We start from the raw sequence: 19,170 nt of genomic DNA on the forward strand, positions 1-19,170 counted from the left end.
TAAGTCTATTTTCATTCTTTTATATTGATCATCAGAATGTGAAATGAGTAAAGCATAAATTGATGTAATTGTGTGAATAAATATACAGTAGAAATACGCTGATAACAAAGGTGCAGTAAAAATGAATTTCTAATGTTCTAGAAAAAAGTTCTAATGACCTAAAATCCAATTAGCCAGCCAATTAACCTAAAATCATACTAGAAATCATGAAATATCGTAAATCAAAAACATTGTAAATCTCGAGCTAAAACAATGGGTGAAAATTTAAATTAAATTTAACGTGACCGTATTTTTAAAATTTTAAATGCTTTTTTCTCTCAGACCCGGTCGTATAGTAACAAAACCGTTCAGCAGTATTTTTACCTACGTGTCTACTTTCAGACAAAATAGGTTGCTTCTCTGTTCTAGACATCAGTTGGGCAAAGTCTCCTTGTCTGCGGCGTAACTAGGAATAGACTTTGGCGGGACTTTAGAGGTGGGGGGAAGAGGGGGATGAGTGGAGGCTACCCCCTCAGGAGTCTCAGGAAAATTTGTGAAAAATAACATGCCTGAAAATGCAATTTACATCATTTCGGGAATTAAAATTTAAATTTTAGCAGATGCTGTTATCATATATTAAATCCAGACAAGATTTTTAAATCATTTTTTGATTTCTCTGTGGCTTTGGGGGGGGGGGGGGGAATACGTCCCCTCATCCCCCCCATAGTAATGCTACTGATTAGACGTTTACTATGCGTAGGTAAAAAAAACTCTTTCACCTCTTGAAGCATATATTTTTCCTAAAGTAACATTTTTCCTAGCCTGCTCTATTTTGCTCCATGCCTTAGTCTTTAGATTAGACCTGAGTCTTATTGTGGTCGACACCCTGCCGAACTTTCAAACATTACTTCCTCATTACTTACTCTGTCAATACATTTTATCTTCATCATTGTTCGGTGGCACACATTTCGAATTCTTCCACTCTTGACTTCTCTGTGCTGCTGTCGACGTCCAAGCTTCGCTTCCATAGAGAAACATATTTCATATGAATCATCTGATGAATTTTTTTCTCTCCCCATAGGAGACTTTGGAAGATTGTTCAATTCAAATGCTCTGAGTGTATTGCTGATGGGTTAAGTTTCAGAGCCAACGACAGTGGTGTACAAAAGTGAATTAAAAAACATTCTGAGTCATGTCTTTAATATTAAATTCTAATAAAGCTTTCCGAGGACAGTTTTTGTGTGCAATGTTAATCGTTAAAGTCCTTGAGTTTTGGTCATTACGGAATAAAACAATAGGATAGTTTCCTTAATCAAATAAAACGGAAGGCATTGATTGAGATTCGTTACCTACCATTAGTGTATTCATATTATACAAACTATTTTGTTTTAGAAATCCCAGTTTAGAGAAATTGTAATTGTCAATTTTATCCTCATTAGAAAATGGCTAGCTATTATTAACGTTTTTATTAGCTTTATTATTAAATATCATGAATATTAATTACTTTTTTATGTATGCCATTTACCGTGATATATTAATTACAATATTTGGAATTGTTGTAGTTAACCAACAGATATTTTTGCAAAAATTCGTTTAGTGAATCTTCAACGGTCTTGACCCTGGTTAACTATAAAATATTGTTCCATATTTTTTAACGTTCGGAATAATATTGCGACATTAAGGGATATTTTCCGACAGTAAAGTCACCCATATGGATCGCAAATTTTCGGCCAAACTTAGACTCCAATGAACCTTGACCTTAAAAAAGTGTGTAATAAAGAACGTAAAAGAAGTGTAAAAGAACTTATCATTGACTAACCACTCCTCTTGTAACTTCTTTCTCTTCCCAAAACAAAACTTTTTGAGTCCCGGACAAAAGTCGAGAGAAAGATAAAAAGTAACATCGGGTCACTTTGGAAGAAGATATTAAAAAGGGCAGTTTATCAACATTGGAAAAAAACTTTAGAAGGAGTAATTGAAAGGCGCAAAATTTATGCAAGGGATAAATTTATCCCAGGGTAAAAACTTTGGACAATCCTTCCTCAATTTTTATGCCATAAAGCTTTCATTTTCGAACTTTTTCTCATGGATAAAGGGTTAAAAATTATGCAAATCAAACTTCTACGCCGATTTTTAAAGGAAAGAGATATATTCTTTGAAAACCAAGGAACTGATGATTTATTGTTATCCTTAATATTTCAATAAATCCTCTTGTATTTGTCGTACACAGTCACAATAGGACGTTGAATGATATGGTATTCTGTTTTTACCGAGTTAGAATAGGATTTCGAAGAGGGAGGGGTCACTAGAAAAATAGACCCGAACGGCGTTCTCTTAAAGTTCGCCATCGAACCTGAAGGTGTGTGTGGGGATGGGGAACCTGATTGTCTTTTTACAAGTTGATTGCGCCACAGATGAAAACCAAAGGATGCCCCGAAAAGCAGAGGGTCGCTGGAAAAGGACAAAGGAAAAGGTGAAGGGTGAAAAGAAGCAACGGAGGCGAGTGTCTCGGAAAGGGTTATGCGGGCGGGGGGAGGTCGGGTAGGGGGGGAAAGGGAGAGAGAGAGAAAGAGAAGATGAGAAGGAAGGCAGACCAGAGGTCTGAGTAGCAGCGTGAAGAAAACCTCGAGAACCCGCTGAATTGAAAGTTGGAAGGGCTACGTCGCAAACAAAGGGGAGTAAGTTCGGTGACGGACATAAAGCCAAGCGCATGGAGTCCCACGCTAGAAAGCGCAAAGGACGACACACGATCGAAGAGTCCAAGCCACGAAACTCGGCATTTTATTCTCTCGTATAGCAACTCGTTTCAATGAGGACTATACCGGAAGTCTCAAACAGCAGCGAAGATGCCCATGCGCCTAATTGTCAACCACGCTTATCAAGGTGTGCTCACGGATGCCTATTTAACCAAGAATAACGACAGGTAACACGACAAGAAAGCATTGAAGAAAGTATCACACGATTCCCAATGGATTGGGGAAAGTGAAGACCAATAGCATCCGCAATAATAGGGAGAAAAATATTGCAGATTAAGATTAGTAAAGAAAACAAGACTTAAATAATTGTCTCCTTCTGGAACTCAGAGATGTAAGTGGATTATCTATCCCAAGGAATTTATGAAAAAACAACAAGACTAAAATAGAAGCATTGCAATGCACAAAAATCCGAATTACACCTGACAATATTGACAAGAGGGAAATATAGTTAGGACATTAATGGATATAATTCAAGAATAGGATTTATTTAAAAACCCTGAACGATGGAGCGATAATAATAGACCAAAGATAGGAGGAGAGAAATTTAATTTGATAAAGAGAAGGCCAAGAAGTCGGTCTCTGCTAATAAAACGACCGGGCCCCGGCGGAATATTCAAACGAGGATGGGAGAGGGAACCAATAAGTGAGTGGCCAAACGGAAAAAAAGAGAAAATTACTCAAAGAGAGATACAGGCAAAAGTGTGATCCAGAAAAAAAATCTTTTGGCTCAAATGGCAAGAGAGGAAAGTGGCGATTAAGAAGCATTTGGGAGCTGTGGGGGTCGAGGGGAAAGACGAATGAGAGGCTATAGCGGAGGAGAGTGAGAGACGAACCCCTATTACAAACCCTTCAGTATCTTCACCCTCTCCCCCCCTCCCCCAAAACACAGCAGAGAGAGGAGAGTATTATTACTGTGGGGAGGGAGGAGGAGAAGGAGGGTGGGGAAAGCAGAGAGGGGAATCCTGGGAGAAATCTACTGCGGGGTGAGGTTCAGTTACAGGGCAAGTGAAGCGAGTTCTAAGTAAAAAATTTTATTTATCTATTCCATTAATTACCCGTGCACAGTGTTACTTCAAAAAATATACTGGGTAAAGTAGGTTTACATCGATAACAATGCACATGATTACCTATAATCACCACCCGTATCCATCCTCATATGGCCATTCTTTTCCCCAGTTCCGCATAAGGTGTGTTACGCTCCACCCACAAACTATAGAAAGAGGGTTATAATTGTATCTCATTATCCCACGACTGTGAAATAAAGCAAATGTTGGCCCAAGCAATGAGTAAAAATTGATGTGCTTGATGCCGGTGTAATGAAGAGGACATTATAGTTCGACAAAGTATTTTAATAAGCCGCATAATCAATTTCAAAACATATTATCAGAAAAAGTAGCTGCCATTCAGGAAAAAGACGGGAGAATGATAGCAAATCAGAAAGATTTTTTGCTTCGACGGGTAAAAGTAGATAATGGTAATACCTTCATTTAATAAAAGGTTACTACCAAATCCTGATCCGCAAAAGTCCAAGCTGGTCTATTTACAAGCGCGGGAGAATGGGATTTCAGGCCCTAGCTCTTCTGCAAACATAGCTTAAGACACAAATCTCGGCTCTCGGCGATCGATACTGGCAGTTGTTGACACTAAAATATATGAAATGAGGCCTCAATAACTTCCCTCCACGAATGGGTAACACTCCTCATTCAATCGAGGTCACCCATTTATGCCAGATTAACTGATGTGATATGCAAAAGAAATCGGCAATGTGTGAATATCCCAGACAGTAATAACCACCTCACGGTCACTCGGTGCGCAAACCTACCACCCACCCCCGGAGGAAATACTCATTTCTCACGGAGTAGGAAGACAATGGGGATCTGTTGACCAAAGTTATACCCCTTAAATCGATAGATATTGGCGCATCACATGGTTGCACACACAAACGTCAAACACAAAAACAAAGCCACTGCCAAATGACCCTCTCTCCCAGCTGAGCTTTACGCGCCGTCACCTGATCCTCCTTATCACATACCCCACTTTCGATTCTCGCCGCTCCCACCGAGACAATGGTTCGCAGGGCGGAGTGAAGGCAGCCGGCGGGAGATTGGCAGGGGAGGGTTATATTACTGTTCTCTCGGTTAGGGATTACGTCCGTCTGGGATGATCGATCATCGCTCACGCGGACCCCGTTGCCCAAGTATGGGGATAAAAAAAGATCTACCGAGAGAACTGCTGGCTTTGGAGTGAAAACTGTGAAATTCGTCCATTCTAGGCACGTCAAGGACTTTTAAGGCGACACAAAAGGGACAAGAGGTCCCGGCTGTCAGACCGATTTGCTCCCGGAAGTGCTAGATTGTACGCTAGCAATTCTTTCGGCAAGCGGTAAAAATACCGAAAAGGATAAATACCGTATATCAAAGCGTAGAAGACAGCGCCGAGGGCATTATATTTCTTCCTATTACGCAACCAAAGTGGCGTAATAATCCGTGGACTGAGCTACTCAAATCAAGCAAATATTATTTTCTTTCGTAAAAGTACTTATCAGGTGTTTAACCTCTTCAGTCCGGAGGTCCACATTTGAGGACCTCATTTCACTATTTTTTTCTTCCGAGCATTGTGCTACAAAGTAACAATTTTGACGCGTGTTCCGCTTCGACCAACCTTTTCCCTCAATGTAATAGAGACCGGAGTGCCATTCAGCTCACCGTTTTCAAGGTACAACTTGTTCTCTCAGTCTTGTCCTGGTCAACGTGCAAAATGGCTTCATCTTCCCGACTTCGTCGTGGTAAGTGCTTATTATTCAGCAAAGTAATTCAGTCTTGGTGCTTATGATTTTTATAATTAAAAACTGAATCATGTTCAATAAATATTCACCGCTTATTTATAGTTTAAATTATTTTCACGATCATACCAGTTGTTTAAAGAATGGTCCTCATGTGTGGACCTCGGGTCTCAACTGAGATATCCTTAATTTTTGAAGTGGATTTGTTTCAGGTCGAAAGTTACAAACTGACGAGGAAATACGTGCATTTTAGGACGACAGTGATGCTGATCTGTCAAGTGGCGATGAGATGGAATCTAATAGCATAAATAACAGTACCAGTGGGGAAGAAAATGGAGACGAAGACAATTTTTTAGGACATGAGGAAGTCCAAATTGAGATACCTTCATTACCTCCTGGGCGTAAGAGACCACTTTTATGGAAAAGAGCAAGGTGAGTGAGATTTTGAAATAACCACCGTGAAGATCTAAACACATTTTCACTTATTGGAGATGATTTTCAACTATTATTTCCAGCAAAAAATTTGTCTTTCGATTTTGAAATTTGAGAACAAGTCGCAGTTAGGATATCAATGATATGCAATAATTTGGTTGGATTTCAATATCTGATAATTTTATATCGATTTTTATTAGATATTATTTTCACTTGGGGTGCGGTAATCCAAGTAACAATGGAACATTAATCTTCCTCTCCCTTTTACTCCTCCTTCATTTTCTTTGCTCCAATGTCCTCCTCTCCACCCTTACTTTGGTTACGGCTTCATGACCTCTCCTTTGACAGACTTATTTTCCAATATTAATCCCAGGAGTTGTATTTGACAACTACTTTGTTTGTACAAAAACTGTTCTATGGGAATGATTGCTAGTTGAAATCAAATTTGATTAACGCTCTGGCTTCATTTTTGAGTTATTAATTGAGTAACTAAATATGTTTTCCCTATATTCTCTCAACTTATTCCACCGATCAATACTCCTTCGCTTATTGCAAAATTTTCTTTATTCCCAGAATGCAAATGAAAGGGCCTCCCGGGGACGAAAGTCTTATCACAGAACATGATGAAAAGAAAGGAGTATTTTCGTCTTTTCTGGAGTATTTGCCGTTAGAGTTTTGGGAAGATGCAGCAAAAAATACGTATCTCTATTCTGTACAGGAAAGAGAACTAAGATCTGTGAAGACTACCGCAGAGGAGTTGATGCATTTTGTTGGGATACATTTAATAATGGGGTGTCTTGGATATCCTCAGGTAAAAATGTATTGGCAGCGGGGCACCGAAGTTCCAGTGATATCTAATTGTATGTCAAGAGACCGGTTTTTTGAATTGAGACATTATTTGCATTTTGTGTGCAGTCAAGGTGAGCACGACCACAATGATAGAATGTGGAAAGTGCGTCCATTTTTTGATTTTGTAAAAATTAAATGTGTAGCTTTACCCAGGCCAGCTCACATGTCATTGGATGAACAAATGGTACCATTTTCTGGCAGATGTTTGTTTCGACAGTATGTCCCTTCTAAACCGAATCCACTCGGATTGAAATGTTTTGTACTTGCAGCCTCAGATGGGTTGGTGTTGGATTTCCATATGTATACTGAAATGACTTGAAAGAAATGGGTCTGGGATCTTCCGTGGTAAAGCTACTTACCCAAAGTGTACCGCAAGATGGAAGGCACTGCGTTACACCGATAGATTTTTTACCAGCATTAAATCCATCAAAGACCTCAGGAAAAATAATATCTTTCAAGTAGAAACAGTAATGAGGAACAGAATCGGACCAGTGATAAACAAGTGAAACCGAAAAAAAAACTCAAAAGAGGAGAATGGGACGAAATAGTAGAGGAGATGGATAGCACTTGCCATAGGCGCCGACTCCATGGGGCCTGAGGGGGCTCGAGCCCCCTCAATAATTCGTTTGGGGGGGCGGAGCCCCCCCAATAATTAAAGAAATTAATTAAGTTATATTATGCAGTGGCGCCGACTCCATGGGGCCTGAAGGGGCCCGAGCCCCCTCAAAAATTCGTTATGGGTGTGAGGAAATAATGTGTCCCCGGATTTTCCCCGGAGTGTTCAGATATCGAGATTCGAGTTATCAGTGTTCTAATGTTGATCATATGACTCTTCTAAAATGCTTAAAAAACTTAAAACTCACTACTTATAAAATTTCCCAGGGCAAGATCCCCGGTTAGGGCCCCCCCAATATTTTTTGTAAGTCGGCGCGCCTGGCACTTGCCTCGTGAAGTGGAAAGATAATTAATGTGTTTTAATGCTGTCATCCTGTGCTGGTAGTCAACCACTCTCTACTTGTAAAAGGTGGAGTAAGGAGGAGAAGAAAAAGATTGAGGTACCCCAGCCATACGTTGTAAAAATTTACAATGAAAAAATGGGAGGTGTAGATTTATGCGATAGGTACATGTCGTACTATAGATGCAATGTGCGCACTAGAAAGTGGCCCGTGAGACTTTTCAACCATTTTGTTGATTTGGTGACTGTAAACTGTTGGATCATGAACCAAAGGCACTACAAAAAGGAAGGCACTCCAAAATAGGAAACAACATCGTTATTAGATTACAAAATGCATTTAGGAAGAGAACTGACCCTGTATGATAGAACTGAAGACACCCAGCGAAGTCGAGGACGACCACGATCAAACTCGCCATCACCCAATGTGGAGGCTACCGGCGAAATAGAAGAGCCAATGGCTGAGCTACCGAGAAAGATTGTCTCGCATGCCATTCCAGAAGTTCGGATGGACAATATTGGGCATATACCCATTTATATAGAAGCGAAAAATGCCTTCAAATGTAAAATGCCAGGCTGTACTTCTAAAACCAGGACGATGTGCAAAAAATGTCATTTGTATTTGTGTATAGTTAAAAATAATTGTTTTGAAAAATATCACAAAAAATAAATTGTTATCTAACGCCGGTTTAAAAAATAGTAATTATTTGAAAAACCCTCACAATGAACCATAAAGAAGTGACGCAAAAAATAAAATGGATGATTTTGCTTTGACCATTCTTTGTGTTATTAGAGCCCTGAGGTCCACAAATGAGGACCTACCATTATGCCGAAATAGGCTGGTGAAAAACATTTTTTTGTAAATTTGGTTTTCAGTACTCCTTGCATGGCCATATTTCAGTAAATAATATTTTTTTAGGCGATACTTTGATCTCAGGTCTGAAGAGGTTAAGCGCGCACTGCAAATACGATTGCACAGTTTTGACTAAAAATTAAATTAGCCTACATTTCCGAGAGCAGAGAGCTCAATACTTAAAATGACTTAATCTTCATTCTTTTTCGCATTGCCATCAATATCCTTCTCTTATAAATCAGAGAATTATTTTACATTTCACAACTCTCTCCGACAGAGACCACATTCGGCCAACTATATACGGCTGTTCTACTTTCTTTGAGACTTCTACAATGAAGCGACTCGCACAGCAATTACTTCCTAACTTCACTATTATTCGACCAAAAAATACAGAACACTTTTTTTCATGACCTCTTGGAAATACCAAAACGACGTTCTTGCAAGCGCGTGATGTACACCGTAACTTTGTAATACAATACTGAAGAAAACCTCATAAAAAATCAATATCATTCAAATCGAACAGGAAAGAAGATATAAAATAATTTTTAATATAATATTTTTAATCACGCAATTGTAACGGAATGTCCTCTAAGAATAGAGGTCAGTAAATGCTGAAAATATTTAAGGGCGAAAAAAAAATGTGAGACGGGATGTGCGGTCGTATTCAAGAAACTGCAGAAGACGGGGAGAGGAAATAGGAAGACACAAGGTCAATGGCGGTCAAGTGGAGAGGGGCGGGATGACGATAAAGTGAAAACATGAAGGGAGAAAAGCGCGCGGCGCTCGCATCAAACGCGAGAGGAGGGAAGATATCGGAATCGAATCAAGTGATGCCGTCGCCGCCGCGGTAATACGAAACCGTAAAATTGCGGACTTTACGGATTAGTCCGGGTGCACCCTAAATGTAAAACACTCGCTGAGGCGGCAGAGTCGTTTAGAAGGGTTCTACTTTATCTCTCCTCCCTCTCTTCCCACCTAAATACGCATATGATTCCCAAAAAAAAAGAGAAAAAGCGGAAAGAAATGTGGGCGGTGAAGACTCCGCCGAGGCGGGTGCGGACAGCGTGATTGCCGGCGATCCCTTCGACGCTCCCGGGAGAAAAGTGTTGATCCGGGGAAGGGAATGAGAGAGAGAGAAGGGTTGGAAGAAGATCATCATCTCCCATAATCACTGTGGGCGGGGCTGCAACACAGGAACGCACTTATTCAGCGATATCGGAAAAAGGAAACACTGCATCGATTGAGTTCTCGAGATGGCTGCTTCCCTCCACGCGCCCCCACACTCTCCAGAGATTTCCTCCTTTTTATGCACATATCGTGGAGTAACAAGATGAAAATTTGAAACAATCAACAAAACGAAACATTTTTGCTCAATTTAATGCGTCAGTTCGTCATTTTACTCCGAAAAGTCGAAATAGGTTTCAAAGAGAGAGTAATAAAACAAAATCCAAATAAAAAACTTAAAAGTATAATGACGGGATTATGCTAGGGTCACTAGCCGATTTCTTCACTAGCGCTGTAAATACCACCCACGATAAATGAACCCAATGCGAAAGCATTTCATCGGATGAAAAAAAAATCCACATATAACGTAACTGTAAACTGCTAATGGAACATAGTCTTGAAGCGTAAATCACGAGGGGGAAACGTTTTACGCCGAGACGAGAGAAAAACAACCCAAGAATAACTAGAGATCTCATTTTAAAGGACGACAGGACAAATAAAGAGGACCCAAAAATCAGCACGGCGCACAGCTCGCCACGTAAGTAGACGTAACGAGAGCAAATTTTTCGGGAGGAGGGGGAGAATCGATTTAAAGCAATTTACAACCATTTACAAGAGCAGGAGGTAGTCGACTTGATGGGAGAAGGAACTCTGGTTCAATGACGGGAGAGAGAGAAAAAGAGAGGGCATCTGCCTTGGGGTGCTAAGCGACGAATTGCCATAGTATTCCTCGATAAGGGAAAATGGGAAGGAAATAGGAGGAAGATGGAGGGAGGAAAGAGGGGAGGATTGTGAAGGGGGGCGCCAATGGAAGGTTTTCGACGGATGAGAAAATACGGCGGATGGAGGCGAAGGAGAAGGGTACTTAGACTTGTAAGTCGGAGGAGGGAACCGGGCCGGAGGACGAGAAACGAATTCGGCTCTCCGAGGTCTAAACGCTATAAAAATAACATTTTCCCAACTACACTCATACTCAGATCAGCCATGGATAAACAGAAAAGAGTGAAATTTAATGACAAAAGCGATAATATCCCATTGAAATTGCAACATAAGCGCAGCCCGCTCTATCACAAGGGTGTCAATAGTGAATGAGGGTATTAATTAAGCATTTATTTCAAGCTCATCTCACTATCAACTTTAATACTAGCATGGGGATAGGTGAGAAGTGATGAGGTAGGAATGGAATATGCCACTGGGACGAGATAAGTTAAGAAAGAATAAGGTATGAAGTACTAAAGGACTGCAAAATCGTAAGTTCGCACTCAGGGAAGAATAGGAATATCGCATTTTTTTCATGAAAAGTAACCTTATCCAGCAGTCTTTTGAATAAATTATTTACTGGTTGAAACTACATACTGAAGGCACGAATATTACGGGCGACCCTTTGCCAATCACTGAGCTAAGGTTCACTCCCACCGGAAAAAGCATTTGGAGAACTTTATCTGAAAGGGTACCGTCGTGATTTCACAACGAAGACTTGACGGTCATTGTCTCCGAAGTGAGATAAAGGCACAAAAGTCAAGGAATGGCGAAGGGAGAGGTTAGAGCAGACAGATGAAGACGGTGGAGCACACAAGCGCGGGTGAAGAGGAAGAATGAAGAAGCAGGGGGTGGGGGATGCGATCGAACGGGACGGGGAGATGGCCTTCATTCGGAACGAGTACGAGGGACGGGATGGCATAATTTTGGAGAATATGGTCGTCGCTGGGTGAAGGGAAGGAAAAAAATGGAGACGGAGCAGATCGAAAGGCAAAGGAAGGAGGATATGTATGGGGAATGAGGGGGGTGGAGGAGGATTCTTTTTTATTTCATTAGTCCGCGGGAGGAAAAAGGGGTAAAAGTGGCCGAGCGGCGCGAAATGATGCAAGGGGGAGGAGGAGGCATATAAAGGAGGGAGGGAAAAATATGGAGTGGAGGCCGAGAGGGGGGAGAGTGTGTATGGAAATGATTGGAGCGACGATAAAAATTATGGTAGGGGGAGGTGGAAGAATGGTGGGCAATCAGGGGCGGCGTTGCCCCCTGCGAAGGGCACGGAAGGATGATGCAGTGAAAAGGGCCGAAAGCGCATATCAGTGAATCGACTGCCGCCTCACTCCATGGGCCACAACGCTCCATCGCTAGCGGCGCTCAAAGCTACGACCGTCATTAACTTCAATGCTGTGCGGAGAGAGACTGCAAAGATGAGAGGAGGGGCTGCTGAGGGTAGTTAGAGAGCGCCCGCTCCCATTCCTGTGGCCCCACATTCTGAATCCGGCGTGAGCCGAAATGTTTCTGACGGAAGTCGATCCCCTACTTGCTACGAGGTGAACGCTTAATAAGAGTCCCCACTCGCGCGACCGATCAGATGAGCAAGTTAAAGCGAGGACTCTTAGCCCACACCCTTATGGAGACTTGACTTAGGTTTTTATTGTATCTGGGACCGGATTAGACCACACTGAAATCTATTATGAAATTTTCAACCCCAAATAACTAAAACACATCATGTTATTGTATTTAACAAATGCATGGAATGTTAGAGATCTCGTAGCTTATTCGAAACCAAGTTAAATTTTTGAAAACTGAAAATTTTCTATAAATTTTTGAATGGTATGCCACAAAGTCAAAGTCATTTACATGTCATCCCTTCTCTCATCATCTCATCTCAGCTGGGATGGGATTTAATTAAATGCTCGCTGCGCTTGAGGGGTTAAAATCATGAATGACCAGCAATGGAATCCCACAAGTTCTCTCCTCCCATAACATTGCTGGGCTCATTTGCATTGAATTTACCTTTCTGCTCTCCTTCTTCGTGTTCCAAAGAAAAACCGGTGATGACATTATAATTCTCAAACATGAGGATTTTCACTTAGGGGTTACTTTATCGGGTCTGAGGGATGACCAAAACTAAAATCACCAATGCTCTCTTCTTCATAAAATAATAATTTCACTCATTTTGTAAGAAATACAAAATTGCATGGAAGGTATAAATTCACAAAGATCTAACACTGATTTTTGATCAGTGCATAGCGCATAAATTAAGGATAAAAAATTTCCTTTAATAAATAACAGTTAAACCATTTTTTGGCTCATAAATATGTGGTAAAGCTAAAATGATCTGGAGTCTGATAACTGGGGAAGATCCATCACTAGGTTTCTACTCGTCTTCGATAAACCATTTACATTCAGCACAAAGAATTTGATTCCAGTTTGACACAATTTCTTCACTTCACATAAGCACCATAACAAGCAATATAAATTTATCACATGCACATACACCATCATCCCTCATTCTTCCGTGACGCGCTCGTCTTCTCCTAAGCATGGCTCTCTTTCGGCAGTGGAGTGGACCTTGGGATACACTTGCGCCCGCAGTTCCTCTTGGACACGCCTCAGCACTCTCCTGGCCTCCCTGCTCACAGACGGCACCACCCTCAGAGCCTCTTCTATGTCCACAAGTGCACCATCCACATCACTGAAAAAAATTACCAAGAAATTAACTTTCATTAAAAATCAACACAGTTCAGCATTGCTCAATTGAAAAAGTCACAGAAAACCAATTATGTAAGTGGTCACGCTAGAAATTAATTTTGGGTGGGGGTTGCGATGGTTGAGTATAATACCACTCAAAAATTCCCTTATAGTAGGCCACTTTATTGAGATATTTACCCAAATTTTTAGAAATATGCAATCATAAAAAAAGTCCTCTCGCACATTATAAGTGGTGTGAGTGGGAATATCGTTTTGGGGGTGGGATGGCCTGGGGGGGGGGGGATGAACCCTCCTCCCTCAGGCAATGGGGCAGGTCTCGGAAAGATTTTGAAAAATGACATGATAGATTTTATATACATATAAAATATATTATGATGCCAAAATGATATAAAATCTATATATATATATATATATATATATATACAGTCACTATCTCCACACCCTCACCTTGCAATCGTCCCAGGTGTAAAACCTGCAAGATATTCTCTCCACCCCCTGCCTCTTTTCTCCCCAAGCTTAAATGCCTACCGATTTTCCCCTCCACTACTTGTACTTCCACCAACATCATTTACCTTCTTCACTGTAATTTCTGCCCTGCTTTCTATATTGGCCAATGCACTACCCCTCTCAATCTCAGAATTAACAATCATCGCGCCTCCTGTTGTCCATCTTCCCCCCACTCCTCTCTACCAGTTACTACACATTGTCTTTCACATGATTCCATTTTCAATCAATGCTACAAAGTATCCATTATTGCCTCCCTCCCTCCCACCGACTCCGCCCTCAACCTCCACACCCTCGAATTGGCTTGCATTTGGCACTTTCAAGCCAATAGCTTTCCGGGTCTGAACGTCGCATCCTAACCCCTATTCCTAACTCCCCCTCCCCATACACCTCTCCCCTTACCCCTCTTCTCCCTCTTCCAACCCTCTCCTTTCCTCACCATTCATACTTCAGCTGACGAAGAAGCCTGAAGTGCTTCGATAGCTTCGACGAGTTTATTTATTCAATGTGAGTGTTTCTTTTTTGGGTCTCTGTGTTTATCGATATTAACTTGAACTATTTATATATATATATATATGTCGCACCTCTTCCTCGAGAAGAAACGCGAGAATTCACTGCACAAACTCTCTTCCCTATGCATTTCACATTTCCGAGATGGCCTTTCCCTCCCCCTGCATCTCTCACCCCACCCACAAGCCCCCCCTCCTCTCATAGGCGTCAAACCAGACCTGGCCACACTTTTTAAACTCCCCCCTCCACCCCCACCTCCGCCGCGACCCATAGCAGCCCCGGAGCACTCAACCCAGCCTCCTCGGCGCGATCCTATACCAATTGACCCTAACGACCAGGACCCAGTGGAACCCACCGACCAGCAAGTGGTAAACCTTTCTTCCGCTAAGCTCAGCCCCGCCGAGGTTTCTGTCCTCAACCGCGGACTCTCTTTCTCCCCAATGCCTAGGATTAACCCCACTACTCTTCTCACGGACATTTTGCATTTTTGCCGAAACCTTCAGTGGAAGGTTTTCTGGAATTCCCACATAAGACAACAGGCGCCGGAGGGTATTCACAATGCCCTCCTCAAATTCCGCTCCCCTTCCTCTCACCAGCCCAAACCTCTTCCTCCCCACCACCCGCTTGAAATTTTTATCAACTGTCTCCTCTCTAGGGCTTCGAGTGAATCTTTCCTACGCTCTCTCCACCCGCCGCCAAATCTCTCCCCCTCGGAGTCCGCCGCCATCAGGAAACTCCAAAAAAACCCTAACATAGTGATTACCTCGGCCGACAAAGGTTCCACAGTCGTTGTACTTGACACCAGCGACTACATATCAGAGTGCAACCGACTACTAGGAGACCCTTCCTCCTACTCCCCTCTCTCATCAGATCCTACCTCTGATTTTCACACAGAATTGAATGCCCAACTAAAAACAAAAGCTCCCTCCGAGGGCCTAAGCCTGTCAGACATTTCCCTTCTCTTACCAGCTCACCCCACTTCGCCATCTTTCTACATCCTTCCAAAAATTCATAAAGCTAATAACCCAGGCCACCCCATAGTTTCCTCTCGAAACTCCTGCGGAGCGCATCTCGGCCTTCGTTGATTTCTATCTCCAACCCTTCGTTCAGTCCCTTCCATCATACATCAAAGATTCTCATGACTTCCTTTCTAAACTCAATTCCATTTCCCTCCCCCCCAATCAGCCCATTATCATGGCCACTATTGATGTAACCTCACTTTACACTTCAATCCCTCATTCTGAGGGACTCGCTGCTCTCCGCCACTATCTTTCATTACGACCCACTCCTCAAAACCCTAGCACTGACTTTCTTCTTGATCTTTCCCATTTCATTCTCACCCACAATGCCTTCTCTTTTAACAATAACTGCTATCTGCAAATATCAGGCTGCGCCATGGGAAGTAGGTTTAGCCCTTCTTATGCAAATCTTTTCCTTGGCCTGTTTGAAGAAAATTTCCTCACTAATTACCCTCTAAAACCTCTTCTTTGGCTCAGATACATTGATGACATTTTCATTCTCTGGCCTCATGACATCGACTCTCTCAATACCTTTGTTTCTTCACTTAACGCTTCTGCCTCAGTCTCTTTCACCTCTTCCATCTCCAAAACCAATATCAACTTCTTAGATGTGGACATACACCTTTTAGATAATAACAAATTCAAAACATCGGTTCACATCAAAGCTACTAACAAACAACAATACCTTCACTACAGCAGTTGCCATCCACCACACACCAAACGTTCCATCCCTTATTCCCTCTCTGTCCGGGGACACAGAATCTGTAATAACCCCGAAGACCTTCAAAAATTCCTCTCCAAACTCCACACCTCTCTTCTTCACCGTGGCTACCCCGAAAAACTCTTGATGAACAAAATAAGTAAAAAACCGGCTATTCACAATAAACCCCGCGCAGACAAACATTGCTCTCCTTCTCTGCTCACAACCTACTTTCCTGGTGCTCACTTGCTACAAAATATATTGAAGGACCTGTACCCCATCCTTTCCAAACACAAGTCCACCTCTCAGATTTTCCCTTCCACTCCTCGGATAACATTTAAGAGACCGCCGAATTTAAACACCATATTTAAAGCCACCCGCCCTCTCCAAAAGTCGCAGTCAGTCACTATCTCCACACCCTCACCTTGCAATCGTCCCAGGTGTAAAACCTGCAAGATATTCTCTCCACCCCTTGCCTCTTTTCTCCCCAAGCTTAAATGCCTACCGATTGTCCCCTCCACTACTTGTACTTCCACCAACATCATTTACCTTCTTCATTGTAATTTCTGCCCTGCTTTCTATATTGGCCAATCGTGCGTTTTCTGGTCCAGGAATCAACCGCGCCCACTAGAAAGAACAACCAATCCCCGTCCACCGTTTTTCCTCCCTCCATATTTGCCCTCTTCCTTGCACCCTTCCTTATGCCCTTTCCTCACTTTCCCTCCTCTTCTCACTTGAGAAAGATGGGCTGCGTCCCATCGAAAATTTGTAAAAACAACCTTTCCCCGTAAGTTCCTCACTTTTATTTTATTTTTCCTTTTTCTGTCAATTTCTAAGTTTTTTTGTGTGCCCACCCCAGGACAAGAAGAAGTTCCTTTACATTATTTATAATGCTCGTGTGAGTTTATTTCAAACGTGTTTATATATATATATATATATATATATATATATATATATATATATACACAATGTTTTGGAAAATATGATATGCACGTGGCACGTAATATAAATAGTTCAAGTTAATATCGATAAACACAGAGACACAAAAAAGAAACACTCACATTGAATAAATAAACTCGTCGAAGCTATCGAAGCACTTCAGGCTTCTTCGTCAACTGAAGTATGAATGGTGAGGAAAGGAGAGGGTTGGAAGAGGGAGAAGAGGGGTAAGGGGAGAGGTGTTTGGGGAGGGGGAGTTAGGAATAGGGGTTAGGATGCGACGTTCAGACCTGGAAAGCTATTGGCTTGAAAGTGCCAAATGCAAGCCAATTCGAGGGTGTGGAGGTTGAGGGCGGAGTCGGTGGGAGGAAGGGAGGCAATAATGGATGAGTTTACTGTATATAAACCCCCGCCGAAATCATGGTAAATCTAAGCGTCCTGGTAGCGCAACTGGTAGAGCACCTGGCCGGCAACCAGGAGGTTCTGGGTTCGAGTCCCAGTCAGGCCGCATTTTTACCCTCTGATTTCTGGCTTTTTCCATCTACCACAGCACCGTTGTCCTTGTCCTTTTTCTATTCCATGTTCCTTTCCCTTTCTTTCCTTACCTGTGAATTTATATGCATATTTGCACTTAAGGCGTCGTGTGAATGAATGAAGTAGTATATATATATATATATATATATATAAAAAGGTGGTCACAATCACACACACAGTAGGATAGATATAGCACATGCGTTTCGGGGAACGCTGATCCCAAGAAGAGGAAACGAACCATATAGGTCTCATACATTTCAAATTCACATTCACACAGGTCGCCACAGGCGAATATACAATCATAATAACATATAATAGAAATTGAAACAAAGAGACAGAAACATAAATACAGGACGATGACACACTGTGGCGTGGAGATGGAAGTTTTTAGAAGCGCTAGTATTGTAATTATGTACATCACCATTTATTCCAATCTCAAACATGCTTCTGTATTGCGGGATAAAAACTATAGATGAAAAAATATACATACAGGTAATGTAAGAATACCCAGGGATTTAAAATTCTCCCGGCAGCTACTTCTGCCAGAAATACCTTGAATGATCCTAATGGCCCATTTCTGGAGTCTAAAAAGCCTAATACTGTATTGAGAGTGGCCCCAGACCACAATTCCATTTTTCAGCCTACTGTGGATATACGCATGGTAGACAGAAAGGGCCATGTTGGTGTCGGTGAACGCTTTGATCCTTCTAAGGAGATAACATCCAGATGCCACTTTGGTACAAAGAATATCAATATGCATTTCCCGGGATAATGATTCATGCACATATAGTCCCAGGAATTTCGTTTCAGTGGAAGAACTTAAAATTTTGCCATTTACCCTCAGAAGTGGAGTACATACATACAGGTTATTTTCTTTTGACGTGTATGAAACTGAATAAACGTAGATTTTTTTATCATTTATGACTACATTGTTGTCATCACACCATTTACTCATTGCATTAATGTTTCCTTGTACTACATCATAGTTAAAATACTTTGAGGAAAATAAATAGGTTGTGTCATCTGCATACATGCAAACAATACCACCATTAAAATAGGAGGGAAGATTGTTAGTATAGATGAGGAAAAGAAGAGGACCCTTGGGGGACACCTTTAGTGACTGTTAAAAGGATAGATGTGGCATAAGTACTTATAGTCAAGGAGAAGATACTCACTGATTGAGATCTACCTGTTAGGAAGGATTTTATCCACTGATTTGCTATGCCTGAGATGCCATAGCTTTCAAGTTTAGAAAGTAAGATCTCATGATCCACAGAATCAAATGCTTTTTTAACACTAGAACTACCGATGGAGTCATTTTGACTCCTCACAATTTTTATTTCTCTGCCCTGACTAAAATTTTCTGATTTCTGACCTGAAATTCCGTGACTTTTATTCATTTTTGACACAAAATAAGGCTTAGCGATTAAAATAGTTCTAGAAAATAAAATAATAGGTACACGCTTTTCAAAAAAATCGTGAGGAGTCAAAATGACTCCTTTGGTAGTTCTAGTGTTAAGGTCATAGAAGATTCCTGTGACAGAATTGTGTTTGTCAAGTTCACTAATAACATTATAAATGAACTTAGCCATGGCAATTTCGGCTGACCTATTTTTCATGAAGCCAAATTGTATTTTAGAGAGAATATCAAATTTAGTTAAAAACGATA

At 41.5% G+C, this 19,170-nt stretch overlaps 1 protein-coding gene across 2 annotated transcripts in view; it reads right to left on the reverse strand.

The window, feature by feature from the left end:
* Positions 1-12,725: 12,725 nt before the first annotated feature.
* The window catches only part of LOC124163318 (protein TANC2), a 529,785-nt gene continuing 523,340 nt past the window's right edge, over positions 12,726-19,170 (reverse strand). For both annotated transcript variants that reach the window (XM_046540135.1, XM_046540134.1), the window contains one exon: positions 12,726-13,278. In XM_046540135.1, coding sequence (XP_046396091.1) covers positions 13,092-13,278 — 187 coding nt within the window. In that variant the 3' untranslated portion in view covers positions 12,726-13,091. The remainder of the gene's footprint in view (positions 13,279-19,170) is intronic.

The sequence above is a fragment of the Ischnura elegans genome, chromosome 8 (assembly GCF_921293095.1).
Source record: "Ischnura elegans chromosome 8, ioIscEleg1.1, whole genome shotgun sequence".
Taxonomy (NCBI): domain Eukaryota; kingdom Metazoa; phylum Arthropoda; class Insecta; order Odonata; family Coenagrionidae; genus Ischnura; species Ischnura elegans.